Here is a 14260-nt window from a genome sequence, read left to right on the forward strand (position 1 = left end):
GGGGAGGGGCCTGTGGGCAGAGGATTGGGTGCCACAAAGCAGGAGCTCCACCTGGCCCCCTGCAGATGCTCCTGGCATCCACTGGATGCCAGGACCTCAATCAGGGAGTCCAATTTGGAGACAAAGGCACGGCTCTAGGGACGAATACTCGTGGACATTGTCAGCCGGGCCGCCAGGCAGCCGAGGCGAGGCCCACAAAGGGCCTGAAGAAAGAGCTGAGGGCGGGGGCCGTGAATGGGCTGCGCTGCACATACCACCGTTGCCCGGGCGACGGCCCTCTCACGGAGAGGTCTGCCGGGCCATTGTCCGGGCCCGCAGGACATGTCACACACCAGATGGTCATGTGCTGTCTAGGTCACTTATAGGGGGACAGAGTGAAGGAATGCAGCCAGCACCGCAGGCCAGGGCACCATCTGTTCCCTCAGACCGCGGGCACCAGGCGGGCATTGAGCACTCGGCCAGCCAGGCCCAGCCTCCACTGCGGCTTTAATTAGCTAATTCCATAATTGGGCTTTATTTCAGGTAAATTGCATTTCACACCCGAGAGGGTCGCAATGGCCCTTCCAGGAGGGAAGCACTTGGGTGCTTGGTGTGCAGTTGAGTACGGCCACGAAGCCGGCCGGGTGCAGGGCCGCGCCCTGCCCAGATGGGCAGCCCCAGCCTGGCCTGGGCGTGAGCCGTGGAGGGCCCTGCCTTCCAGCCAGTCGCCTCCTGGGCCTGCACAAATATTTACCCAACAAGGAGACAACAGCTACTGCCTTGAAGCAACTGCTATGGAGCCCCCAATGCAGGCCAGTGCTGGTCAGGCCAGATGCCAAGACCCTGTGGGTGGGAGCCATGGTTGGTATCTGGGGAGCTCTTGGTAGGTGCAGGCCCGGTGAGGATGTAGGTGAAGAGGGACCTGGGGCCTTCCCCTCCCACAGGGGCCTCAGTGGGCACCTCACATCTGGCTCTTCTGTTTCCACTACTGGTTACTTGCTCCTTCCAGACTCAGAACAGCTCCATCCTTGACATTGCAGATGCCCCTAGTCCTGCTAGCCTGGAATTTGGGGTGGGCTTGGAAGGATAGGAGGGGGACAGGAGGAGGAACCAAGGGGGGCAGACAGCTCCACCCCTGCCCGATGTGTGTCTCTGAGCTGGGCACTGCCTCCAGCCTAGAGGACTGATTGGACAGGTGGATGACTATTGTGTTATCAACAAGGTGTCAAAGCCTTGAAGGGGAGGTGCAAATGTGTGGGCCTCAGGCTCTCTGGCCCACCCTGGTGTCCTCCCACCTCAGGAGGCCAATCCTTGGGGTCCTGAGGAGCAGGCTTGAAAAGACACTACTCCCTGGGGGCCTCCTAGGTCCTGAGTTAAGGGCCAACCGGGCCTGGAAGGGGCAAATGGAGAGGCCCAGGCATGTCTCAGGATGGCCATCCAGGGGTACATCAGTAGTCTTGGTTAGGCCAGGCCCTGGGCCAGGCCCATCTGTCCCAGGGCTCAAGGTCTTCTAGAAGACAAGTAGTGACCACACTATGACCACATTGTCTGGTCAAGGCTTCCAGAGCCTGGGCACAGCTCATAGCCCCTGGGAGGGCTTGGAGCCTGAGCACCGTCTGCACAGGCAGAGCCCATTCAGCAGTCACCTGGGCACCTGCTTCCCACGGAATCACAGGTGTCCGGTTCATAAGGGAGGGCCTTGTGAGGGAGCAGTGGAGACGGCAAGGTGAAGGCTGAGTACCAGCTTGTCCCAGTGTTCCCCTCGATCCCCCTGAATCAAGGCAAGAGCAGCGCAGAGATCAACCCGTGATGCTCCTTGTTTATTAGGAAAAGCCTGCACAATTAGCAATCAAAATCACACTGTGAACCTCATTAAAACACAGATTCCGAATCACCGCAAATTATCCTGATTTCTGTGAGACGTGAGGCCCAGAGGGAGCCATCCTGGGAGAGACTGATGCCTTTTAACACCCTCACGGCTTGGTCACCAGTGGAGGGATGTGGTAGGCTGGGGTTCCTGCCAGTGTGACTGTCCAGTGTGTCTGTCTGGCTGCTCAGACCAGCAGGGAGTTGGGGACAGGGGAAGGGGGTGCTGCACGCAGAGCAGGTAGAGGACCCTGTTCTCCACAGCAGGAGGAGAAGCTGCCTGTCCAGAGTGGGGTGTGAGTGGGGTGGCATTCCCCAGTCAGTGAGGTGCCTGGGGGAAGCCGTGGGGTACTCACAGCCCCCTGCTCCTGAGGTCCACATCTCTCGGAATGAGGAAGCCGAACCTCTGCACGTTTATTGCAGGCTGTCCTGTCGTTGGCTGGGCTGGGCCTGCCCTGCCCTGCCTGCTCCCTGCACGTCCTGGGTTGAAGACTGGGTGAGAGGGACTCACGTACTCTGTCCAGGCTGTTCCTCAGTCTCCCCTCAGGAAACTGTCTGGCTCAGCCAGGATAGGCCACTTTGGCCTGGACCTCGTCCTGGCTATACTTGGGCCAGGTCAGGTGCCCTGGATAGAACCTACCACTGTGACTCAACCACTGTGAGAGCCATCATGATGGGGGGGTACAGCTCAGGCCTGAGAGGGACCCCACACCCAGCCAAGTTCTAGTACCCACTGGTGGGGAAGAGGTGGTCACGGTGAACTCTGCTCAGGCTCGGCTGGGTAGAGTGGCCACAGGGCATTAGGACCTTGGGCTGCCAGGTGTTCTCAGGGTCTTTGAGGAGGTGGCCATGGCCAGGTGGGTGCCCTGTTGAGAGGGAAGTAGAAAAGACCCAATGGGGCCACCCCTGGCCTCCCCTTCTAGGCCCCCACCAACCCCCTTTAGGGGTCCTCCTCGGGGCACCTCCGGGGCACGGTCAGCTGTTCATAGGTGGGCAGGGCGTTGCCAGGCAGGAAGAGTTCAGGGTGGATGGAGCCATCTTCGCCACTGGGCTGGACCACTTGGGCCCTGCTGTCACTGGAGGGGCCTCCGTGGTACAAGGAAAGTAGTTGGTGGAGCATGTCAGTGATGACCACCAGCCTCTGGTCCAGTTGTGTCACCTGAGGGAACAAGAGCAGAGCTGAGTCTAGTGGTGGGGACAGCCTGGTGCAGGCCACCTTAGGGCTCAGGCCAGTGAGGCCAGAGAGAGGGATGTGCCAAGTGTTTGCCGACGCTGTTGTGCACACAGTAGCCCAGCAGATACCGTCTGTACCGCCCTCTGCATGCCCGTGTGTGTGTGTGTGTGTGTGTGTGTGTGTGTGTGTGTGCGTGTCTGCCTACTGGGGTGTGTGACCTGCATGCTGTGGATCCATGTGTGTGACTATACATACACAGTTTTGGGGCTACAGGGCACTCCTGCTCCTTGGTTCTCCCTCCAGATTAGTGGCTGGGGTTGCTCCTCAGCCCCCTCTGGGGCCTGCTGGCCTCTGCAGCTCTGGAGGCCCCTGGGGCATCCAGAACAGTGGGGCTGGCACCAGGGACCAGGCCCTGAAGTTCTGGCTTTGCTGCAGTCTTCAGCTTTTTGGGCCAGGCTAGGGGGTCTTGGGGATGTGGTTAAAGAGACTGGGGGCCATGTCTGCTTAACCTGGAGGAGAGTTGAAGCCAGACGCCAAGGGGCAGAGCTCATGGGGACTGGCACATGGTGGCAGTGTGAGGATGCAGCCCAGCGGTGCCTGCAGGGGTTCAGGAGGCAGAGGTCTGGGCTCTGCTGGGTGGGCCAGTGGTGGGTACCCATACTGGACTCTGCACCCAGGGAGTTTTCCACTGTTAATTCCCCCAGGCACCTGTTCCTCACTTGGAGACCCCCATGGCTTAGGTTGGTGCCTAGACTGTTCCCAGCCTCCTGGTCTCCACCACACCGATCAACGGCCTGTTCTGTTCTTTGCCCTGGGGTGGTGGCTGTGAAGGGGAGGTAGAGGTAGGGTAGAGGCCTGGGATAAACATGATGCAGAACAGATGCTAAACAGATGATAGACACATGTGGTGGCTGAAAGGCCTAAAAAGGACCTCCATGTGACCTAGGAGCCGGGGCATTAGAGAACAGAAGTGAGGCATGATGGTGGGATAGGGTAGAGCCCAGCCCTGGTGGCAGGAAGACAGAAGAGGTGAGGGTCCTGCATGGGAGGATTGCAACACCCAGGGGCAGACTGAGGGCCAGCTGAGGGGGCTGCAGCCCAGATGGTGACCTCTGCAATGGGGACAGTGTCCTGCGGTGGTTCCCTCAGGGCTGCGATGGTTCAGTAGCTCCTTTTCCTTCCCCATGGGAAGACCTCAAGTGCTGGAAAGATCAGAGACGAGGGTGGGCAGAGAAGCAGCAGGTGGACAGTAGGCCAGAGCTGCCTCAGGGAAAATCGTGGCTTTGGGCTAAAAACCACCAAGGTGACTCAGTCCGGTGCTGACTGCTGGTCCTGGCCAGCAGGGGCAGGTCACATCTTTCCACCTGACATGTGCGTGTCATGGATGAGGTCTGTGCCCTAGGTAGGCCTGGCCCTGCTGCTGACCAAGTAGTTGGGCTGAGATGCTGGTAGATACAGTGGATCAGACCCGTGTTGGCCGGAGGAAGGGCTGCTAGCTTGCTAGGGATGGGTTCTATGGTCACCCATCATATTAGGGACGCTAAATGGAGGGCAGGGGAGAGGGTAGGTGGGGCTGCCTGAGGGACTAAGATGAGAGGAGGGGTCTCTCCCAGGTGAGGAACAGAATGTCTGTCCCAGCAGTCTCAAAGGGGCTCCCTGAGCAGCCCAGGCTTGTGTCCAGTTCTGCTGGCCCCTCTCAGGAGAGTACTCCAGCCTGGGCTTGGGGCAGCTCCTCACTTCCAGAGCTCAGCTCTTGAGATAGCCCTTCAGCAGTGGTCCTGAAGTCTCAGACCTCATCTCCTCCCTCTGGGCTCTGACTGTGGCCACAAAGCCCACGAGCACCTTGACCATACTGAGGGAGCCGCCTCGGCCACACCCAGGCCGCAGAGAGTCACATCTGAGTAGGCAGATGCCTAGAGAGGTGCCATTGCCCTCAGGGAAGAGAGTGCCTACTACAGGGACTGGGCTGGTGCTCCCCAAGAGCCCCTGGGAGGGTTCAGTTTTGGGGATCTTGGAAATTTGATAGTGATTAAAAGGGCAAGGCAATCAAAAGCCCCTTTGTGCCCTGCCTTGACTCACCAAATCAATAACCATAGATGACTTTTGCAGCCTCAGAAGAGAAAAAAGCAATTAGAATAACAGCTAGTTAGAGAGCCCTGCGGCGGCTGGCAATCAAACCCAAGGGGATGGGGGTTCCTGTTTGATGTGGTTATGAATTTGTTTTCAAAAGAATATCTTGAAAAAGAGAGTCTTTCAAAAGAAATTTTTGAAGAACCTGCCCAGCCTTGATCCCCATTTGGGACCCCCGAAGGCTCTGGTCTTATGGATGCTCTGGGCTGCCTCAGCCAGACTGGACAAGGATGGTCAGGCAAGGCCAGGGCCACCTGGGGGTCCTGGAGGGCAGGGGGTGTCTGTGATGCATGCGGGCTGCATCCATTCCCCTAGGGTGGGAGGGGGCCAGCAGCCTGGGCTTCCTCTGGAGTCCTTGCTCAGTGTTCCAAGGCAAGGCAGGCCTCTGATGACAGCCCAGGCCACCTGGGCCCTCCTGACATGTGTCCTGAGGAGCCAAGTGCTATGGGGCCAGTGCCAGAGGTCTGATCAAAATCTTCAGTACTGGGCCTGGAGCAATCAGATACCAGTGGGGCCTGCAGGGAGTTTTATGGAGGGGGCTCCAGGCAGGGTGCACAGGAGCCCTGAGCCCCACGATTGCCCTCTGGCCGGGGCTATTTGGTCTACTCGCACCGACTGGCTCTCACTCACACCCACTCCTCCATCTTAGGAACCAGGAAACCAGGCCTGGGTGGAAAACTGGCTAGAGGCTCAACAAGGCCCAGACAACCCCCTCTGACCTGCCCCAGGCTGCCTGTTCCCCCAGACCCAGGCACACACCACCTCTCCCCAGTGGCTACACTAGGCCTGGATGGGCAGTGGGTACCTCCCATGGCTGCCAGTTGGGTGGCTTCCTTTTTGTACAGGAGGTAAACAAGGCTTGGTGACAGGAGGAGGCCTGCCTGGGGTCACCAGCTGAGAAGAAGCCTTTATTCAGCACCTGTTGTGTGTCCAGGGTTTACGTGTCTCATTTCTACAGCCCTGCAGGGGGACAGCATTAGGGCACCTCATTTCACAGACACTGGGGAGGATGTAGGGAGGGCTTCAGGAGCAGCATGTACAGTGGGGCTATTCTGTAGCCACTGTATTCTCTCTCTCGCTCTCTCTCTCTCTCTCAGTGGTACTCAGGGCCTCATGCTTGCTAGGCAGGTGCTCTACCACTTGAGTCACTCTGCCAGCCCTTTTTTGTGTTGGGTATTTTTGAGATAGGGTCTTTTGGACTATTTCCCTGGACTTTGAACAATGATCCTTCTGGTCTCTGACTCCCGAGTAGCTAGGATCACAAGTGTGAGCCACTGGTGCCTGGCTCTGCCATCATCTCTTTCTGGGACTGGCTTCCCACGCCAGTGGGCTTCCACATGGAGGTATTTCTAAAACACAAATCAAGTCACATCACTGCCCTTTTGGCTCCAGTCCCTCTGTGGCTGGACTCCAGAGTCCCCAGACACACCCCTATTTCCCACGTGGTCCCATCCTCATCTACTTCAGGTCTCTGCTGTTCCTTACATGTGGCAATGTCTACCTGCCTCAGGGTCTTTATCCCTGCTGTTCCACCCTCAGCTTTTGCCAATGTCACCGGATCAGGGGCCACCTCTCTCCCTCTGCCATGGCCCCGCACAGCCCTTTCTTTTCCCAGCCTCTCCAGAGTGCCTGGCATCTCCTTCCTCACCCATTTCTCCCACTAGGACTGGGCTCTTCCAGCCCTGGGCCTCTGCTCATCCTTGCTGTGGCATGAGCTCAGGGACAGACCCAGGAGTGTGGAATGAACCTGACATGCTCGTCCACTGGCATCTCAGCTTAGCAATCCTCCTGAGGATCCTGGTTCTCCTTGCCTGTGACCAATCCTGTCTTCCTGTCTCAGACAATGGCACCCATATCTACAGTGTGACCCAGCTCCAGACTTCCCAGTGCCAGCCCACTCACCTGGGCCCTCCGAGGCACACATCTGAACCTGTCCCTCCTCCACCGCCTGATCCAGGCCTGTCCCTTGTCTGGACAGTGGCCATCGCCCCTGAGTCACATACCTGCACCCCTCATGTTTGTTCCAGGGCAGCTGGCTGAGCTCTGCGCTCTCCCTAAGCTGTCTCTTTCCACAGGGTAGCATCTCACCTCCCTCTGCTGCTTCCTCTCTGAGATGCTGCCTCTGCTTGCCCCTCCTTGACACCTTCTCTTAGGTCTTGAACACATCATCTTAGTCTGCCCCAGGGCCTTTACATTTGCTGTCCCCTCTGCCTGGAAAACCATTCTCCATCACTTTGTGTAACCTCAGCTCACATGTCCAGGAGAGTCTCCCCCAATCTCTATTCCTAAAGTGCCTGTTTATCTCCTCCGGCCCCCCCTTCCCTCACATCCCATGGCACACACCACTCACTGCCCGAGTTTATTGATTGACTTACTTGTTGTCTCTTCCCCAAATCTGAGGCCGCTGAGGTCAGCCTGGAACTGCTGAGTCCCTACCCAGTCTTTGAGAGTCTGACACATAGTAGGTGCTTAGTAAAACCATGTGGGCTAGAGCTGGTCCTGCAGAATGAATGGATGAGATCTTGGCTTTTCTCCTGGGGCCCAAGAGGGGGCAGAAGCCCCCAGGGACCACGCTCTCCCTAGGGAAGCCCTGGGCAGAGAAGCAGAGGCCAGGGGCCAGCACCCGACGGCCAGGTTCATTAATTTGTAAGGATGCTTTGCATGCAAAGGCTTGTCCTCTGATAATCTTTGATTTGTGTGGAGTTGATTTGGAACTACAGATGTGCCTTTAGTGGTCACCCTCGTCCCCCACCAAGGTCAGACAACTCTTTTATTCACTACTTTGCTACACTACATACATACTGGGTCTGGAGGCTGGCCTTCAATTGACTGTCCTCCAGCTTCCACTTCCCGAGGGCAGCATTACAGGCATGGATCACCACACCCAGCTTCTGAACAGTTCTAATTATGGCAGCTATGACATGGGGAGCAGAGTACCCGTGATGGAGGTGAACCCAACGTGGTCTGTTGTGAAGTCCAGTAGGGAGCTTGGACCAGCAGCTTCCCTGGGTGACCTCAACAACTTCGCTCTTGCTTCCTTTGTCCAACAGATCTCCTTTCTCTGCTCAGCACTCCCAGAAGATCCCTCACCCCTTTGCACTCAGCAGAAGATGGGTTCTCACCATGACTGTGGGGTGCCACACAATCCAAGTCCCGAGTTTCTCCTTGTTCTACAGCCTAACATTGTCCTGGATGGGCTCACGACACTCCCCCCTTACCTTGTCCTCAACTATGGGGTCTGTGCTCAGTTGCCACTCTTGGGCTGGGGCCACATGGCCCTACACGGTAAGACTCCAGCCACCTCCTTCCTTCCTAGCATCCCTGTTGGGAATGACACATATGCCTGGAGCTGTGGACCCCAGGCCTCCGTGAGCTCTGCTGACATCAGTCTTAGGGAAGAAAGGCCCCCAGAGCAGAGGTTATGGAGGGGGTCATTGGCAGGCTTGGGGCCCAACACAGCTCATAGTTTCTGAAGGCCCTGGAGGTCTCTGCCTGCCTGACCCCACCTGGCAGCGGGGTCCAATAGCTCAGTGGGCAGGGAACCACATACAGCCACCTGGCAGGTAGATTGGGGTGGTGGAGATTCCTGCCTAGGAATGGGAAGGGGAGCTCAAGTCTTCCCAGGGGACTGGCCAGCCCCTAGCAGGCCTCGGAGGGGAGGGTCCTGTTTGTGGAGGCAGCTCCAATGGACTGGTTCTGCAGCTGCTGCAGGAGCTGGCCAGCGGGAATATGAAGGGCAGGCTGGAAAAAGGCGCTGGGAGCCGAGAGGCCGTGTTTGTGCTGGCGGCGGGCACAGGCCCCACCTGCATTTGATTCTCCTCTGACAAGCCTACTGAGTCCCGGAAAGCCAGGGGGACGCTGGGCAGAACACTTTGTACCAGAGGCCAGCAAGCTCTGCGGCCTCAGCCAAACCAAGCCGGGCGTGGACCCCTCAGCCCAGCCCCAGGAGCAGGTAGGCAGAGGCCCTGGGGCTCAGTGTCTGTTCCAGGGCCTCTCACACTTGCCCTGCACCGGCTGCTCTCCGACTGGACCCAGCCCCTCTACAGCTCCCCACCCTCACTGGGGCTCTCAGTTGGGGTCTGGGAACTCAGAACCCCTAAGTGCACCTCATGGCCCAGCAAACCTCACTTCTGTCCACACAGTCCACCTGTCCCCAACTGCCTATGTCCCTAAGAAACCACAGGCCAACCCTGCTGCTGTAGGGCCTCACCCCTCCCTCCTTCCCTTCCCCCCACACTCTGGATGAGGCCAGCCCCCTGCCCAGTATCCCCAGAACCAAAGCTGGTCCTGTCTACCTTGTGTCTGTGTCCACCTACACATGTGAACACGCTCAGAGTTCTCACAGCCCAGCCCCCTGCATGTGTCCCCCTGTCCATCCAACTGCCTACTCATTCTCCCAGCAGACATTTTGTCTTTCCCCCATGGCCAAACCACTGGGTGGGCTGCGCAGCCTTGTGGTCCTTGCTTTCTCTCCTCATGGCAACCCTTGCTACCTGGTGGCCACTCCTGACTCCTGACTCCTAATGTCACACTGACCAGGACCTGCCTTTCCTGGGCAAGGCTTCTCCAGGAGCTGGGCCAGCGTGACCTCTGCAGGGATGCTCCAAGCCATGGCTCATCCTAGACCTCCTTCCATGCCTTTCCTCCTTCTAGAACATTCTCATGCCATCTAGACATGGATGTCTCCCCAGTTTTCTCCTCCAGCTCAGTTTTTCCCCAGTTCCCTGCTCATGCTGAACGCCTCCCTTGGACATCTCACAGACCTCCCAGGGTCCAGGGTGGGACCTCTTCCTCCTGGTCTGAGGCTTGCCATCTTCCTGTCCTTCTCTTGGGCACATCTGACCATCTGCCCCATCACTACTTAAATGGTCATCTCTCTGAGGGTAGGGACATTGCCAGGTTAGGTGGCCCCTCACTTGCTGGGTGACCTGGGATTCCTAATACCTCCTCAGCAGGAGGGGACAGCAGGGTAGCTGTGGGGCTCATGTCTGGGGACCAAGGCTTGTGTTATGTGGTGACCTCTCCTGGGGGCAGGGTCCAGTTGCCCTGGATCCTGTAGGTATCTACCCAGCTTGGCATGTGACTCCGTATCCCTCTGTATCCCTGTGGTGGCTTTGCCACTGGGTAACGTGACTCACATGTAGCTCTCCCCGCTTGTTTCCACTCATCACAGGTTGGGAGGCTGCCTGCTGAAACACATCCAGGGTGCTCACTCCTGGGGTGGCTGTGCACGCAGCCAGCCTTCCCTTCCTGTGGGACCTGCAGGAGTCACTACCCGGAGCCTGGCTGGAGGACAAGTTGCTCAAGGCTCTAGGGCCCCACACTGACCCATGGGCTCCATGAGCGTGGGGCCTCCTGCTCTGGGGAGCAGCTGCTGGGGCGAGTGGGGGGGCAAGGCCTTGCTCTAGTGGTGCCTGTGCCTGCCGCCTGACCCTAACACCTCGAGGGTCCCTTGTCCCCTCTGGGCTCTGCTTGGTCTCTGCTTCTTTCCAAAGGTTTCTTACCTCTGACCTGGTGTCCCTGGGACACTCATCTCTGCAGGTGGGCAGGGCCTCCCGCTCCACATGTCTCCTTCCAGGCTATTCTCCTACCTCCTTTCTCAAAGCCCTACTTTGGATCTAGGGTCTTCAGATGACTCCAAGCCTGGCCCCCTTGTTTCTGGTGCCCAGGCCTCTCCATCATAACACTCAGCAGTTTCCAAGCCTTCCAAGCCCCTGGCCTCCTTCGTCCTCACTCCTGGTAAGGACCTGACCTCTTCCCCAGGCCCCATAGCTCCTCTATAGCAGCCCCTCTCTCTCCCTGCTGTTGGCCTCCATGCCTCCTATGACCCCAACTCCATTGTGACCACTGACCAACTCCAGTGGAGCACCGATCCTCATTCACCCTCATGTTTGGCCTCCTTCTTCCAGCCTTGCCAAACCCTTCAGGCCGCTTGCATCTGTTGCTCCCGGGATGCAGGCCCTGGAGCCTCAAATGGTGGCTTCCCTCCTTTTCAGACTTATTTAGTGTCATCTCAGGCCTTGCCACCCTTCCCACAAATGCCTGTGGCACATGCACCACCCCTTTCCCTGGAGTGTTCCAACTGTCCGTGTCTATGGCAGGCAGACAGCAAGATGGGGACAGAGAGGGGCTTCTTCCCTGCTGTACTAGTGCCTGGCATACAGTACATGTCCAATAATGATTTGTAGGTTGTGATGCATGAGTCACAGAGGCTAGAATGATCTAGAACTCCTAGTAGGGTGACTGGCTAAGGGGCCTGACCCGTATATACACACCCACGCATAGGGTGTGTATGTATGTGTGTGTAGCTTCAGACATGGGCTCCCTGTCAGCCCCTGGAGCTATGCATGGCCCTGTACTGGGCACAGGAGGCCAGGCACTGGGCTGTGGGGCAGAATCCAAACCAGTGGCAGGGACCTAGGGTCAAATGCTGGGGTACAGGCAGGCACCAACTGGGTATGCCTCTGCCCCAGCCCCAGGGGAGCCCTGCTTGCCTTCCTTCCTGGGGCTGGGAGAGTCAGTCTCCCTGCCTATCCTGCCTCAGTCCTGGCCTGGAGACAGCGGCCCCATGACTCAGCCGGCTGGGGCCAAGATGCAGCTGCAGTCAACCCAGACGGGTGGGTAGCCCCCGGCCCGGCCTGCATTCAGGATGGGGCCTCTCTCCCTCCCGCTCCCCCCCCCCCACTTCTGGCTCCTGCTTCCAGGACAGATTCCCTGAAATCAGAACCTGAGGCTGAAGCCAGGGTGGAGGCTGGGCCCAGGGCTCTAGGCTGGGGTCCCAGGCCTGGAATCTGGACTCTAGCTCCTTTCCTGGAGTCCCCCCTGAGGCAAACAAGGTCAGTTGGTACTTCTTGTTGCCAGGTTGAATCTGTTCCTGGCAGCTGCTGTCCTGGGGACATCGAGGGGCTGCCTTTGCAGACCTCGGCCAGGCCAAGAGCCCTGCTTGACATTCTAGGCCCAGCTGGGGCTCCGGCGTATCTTCCCCTCTTGACAGATACCATCTCCAAACCTGTCCCTCCTTGGGGGGGGTCTCAGGATCCCCAAGCAGAAGCCCCCCCCAACTCCTATCCTTCCTCCTTCCAACACCGGGCACCCTCTGCCACTACTTACCCAGTGTGCAGAATTGAGGAACTCAGTACCTCACAGGTCGGCCCAACCCTGTGCTCTCTGTGTTGGGGCAGCCCTGGAGGCTAGTGAAGACCTGGAAGACAGGGCCCCTGAGGCTGAGGTCTGATGGGCCCAGCATAAGTCTGGCAGTAAGCGGCCTGGCAGGCACCATGGCCCTTCGGCTACTAGGAGCAAAGAGGGACTGCAGGCTGTCCTGGCTTCCATCACCCCATACCCCCCACATGGTTCCACCCTCCACAACAGCTTCAGTGTCACACCCTGGCCACCTCCCTGATGGTCCTCCTCTGCAGCTCAGCTCGGGTGTGTGAGCTGCCTCCTCACTGCTGTACTGGGTACCTCCCCTCCTCCATTACCTGCCTCCTCTGGACACGTGGTCCCTGCCCAGCACAGCAGGTGGTCAATGTGGGGGAGGTAGCCCCTGGCCACACTCTTTGTGGCTAAATAGGAGCTCTCCTCCCCCCGCCCCCCATGTCTCTGACTGACTGTCCAGAAGGGGTGAGGAGGTCAGGGAGCAGGGTGGGCGGGCAGGAAGTCTCTGTGGCTCCAGGTCCGGTCCTGAGTGCTCCAGCCCCATCTGGACATACTTGGCAGGTCTTGCTCCCCTTCGCTCCCGGGCTGGCCGGAAAGGACCCTGATGTTGGATGCCCTCCAGCCATGCCCCAGCCCCTGGCACACCTTCCTCCTGTTGCTCATCCATGGCCTCCCTCAGGCCACTGGTTCCTTCCTGCCATGGGTACAGCTGCCTAGTGTACAGCCTGGACTGAGGCACTTGTGATCACGGGCCACTTCCCAAGCCTGATTCCTGCCTCTGTGAGACAGGGACTGCAAAGGGACACTGAGATGACAAAGGGGTCAGATATGAGATTGGACCTGCCCTAGTGACGCAGGCTGGCCACTGGGCTTCCAGAGCCTCAGTGTCCTTCCCAGTTGCCAGAAAGGCACTGGTAGGGTGGTCCAGGGCTCTGGCTCTGCTGCCTTTGCTCTAACCTACTGGCTTCCCTCAGGCCCTGCCCTCAGGGGACAGGGCTCCTGCTGTGGCTTCTACATAGGGGTCAGGAGTCCTTGAGTGTGAGGCCCTGCCCAGCAGGTCCTCCTAGCTGGCCCAGGAGGGCCCCCATTCCTGCCTCTGGAATGGCAGTGGGCACCGCTGCCACCTTGTCCCCTGTTTTCTACATGTAGCCTGCCCTGAGTAGGGAGCAGTGGCCTGGAGGAGTCTGCACTGAGGAGAATTCAAGATGAGGGTCTGGGATCAGACTACAGTGGAAAAGAAAAGAGAACCCCTACTCCACAGAGCTCTGGTCAGACCCCTGTGCAGGTGACAGGTACCAGCCCTTCACTGTACCCACCTGCACGCTTGTCCCTCTTCAGTTCAGTCTCTGTCCTGTGGCTGTGACACTAGGAGGTCTCAGCCCTGACCTTGGGAACATCTGTTCAGCCCAGCAACCACAAGCCTCGCCTTAAGCCAGGTCATTTCAACCATGTTAGGAATCTCCTGCCTCATGGGTCCTGGTCACACTGAGCCTCTGGACTGGTACAGCCCATCTCTCCTCCCCTGACCTGTTTTCACTGGTGTGGGGAGCTGTGAGGAGGGTATCACAGGACATCCATCTTGAGCAATGCTCTGTAGACTTTGAGGTTCATCTCATTTCCTGATCCATGAGGCCAGAACCCACCCTGATTGGTCCCATTCCCAGGAAGGACAGGAGAGCTTATCATGACCTGCCAGCCTGGATGGTCCTGTCCTGCTGGGCCCTGTATGGGCAGCTGGGTCTTTATTTTCCTCTTTCTACTTCAGCTTCTGGTATTTTCACTCATGAGTGAGTTCCCAGCCTTTGAGAATGACCACCCATCTGCCCAGATGCCTGGCAGCCCTGCTGTCTTCCAAGTGTGGTACCACTGGGGAAGAGACCAGAGGCTAACGCAGCCATGGAGGCTCCTGGGAAGGCCTGCAATGCTCGGAAGGTGAGTGGAAGTGTGGGGAGG

At 58.3% G+C, this 14260-nt stretch overlaps 1 protein-coding gene across 4 annotated transcripts in view; it reads right to left on the reverse strand.

Moving 5' to 3' along the window:
• Positions 1-1780: 1780 nt before the first annotated feature.
• Kcnq1 (potassium voltage-gated channel subfamily Q member 1) overlaps positions 1781-14260 on the reverse strand; it is a 328142-nt gene continuing 315662 nt past the window's right edge. For 2 of the 4 annotated variants that reach the window (XM_074051015.1, XM_074051017.1), the window contains exons 16-17: positions 2808-3004; positions 1781-2711 (exon numbers count right to left, since the gene is read on the reverse strand). In XM_074051015.1, coding sequence (XP_073907116.1) covers positions 2672-2711; positions 2808-3004 — 237 coding nt within the window. In that variant the 3' untranslated portion in view covers positions 1781-2671. Of the gene's footprint in view, positions 3005-14260 lie in introns of all 4 variants that reach the window. The other 2 variants (XM_020168788.2, XM_074051023.1) reach the window with 2 other exon arrangements.

The sequence above is a fragment of the Castor canadensis genome, chromosome 1, assembly GCF_047511655.1.
Source record: "Castor canadensis chromosome 1, mCasCan1.hap1v2, whole genome shotgun sequence".
NCBI lineage: Eukaryota > Metazoa > Chordata > Mammalia > Rodentia > Castoridae > Castor > Castor canadensis.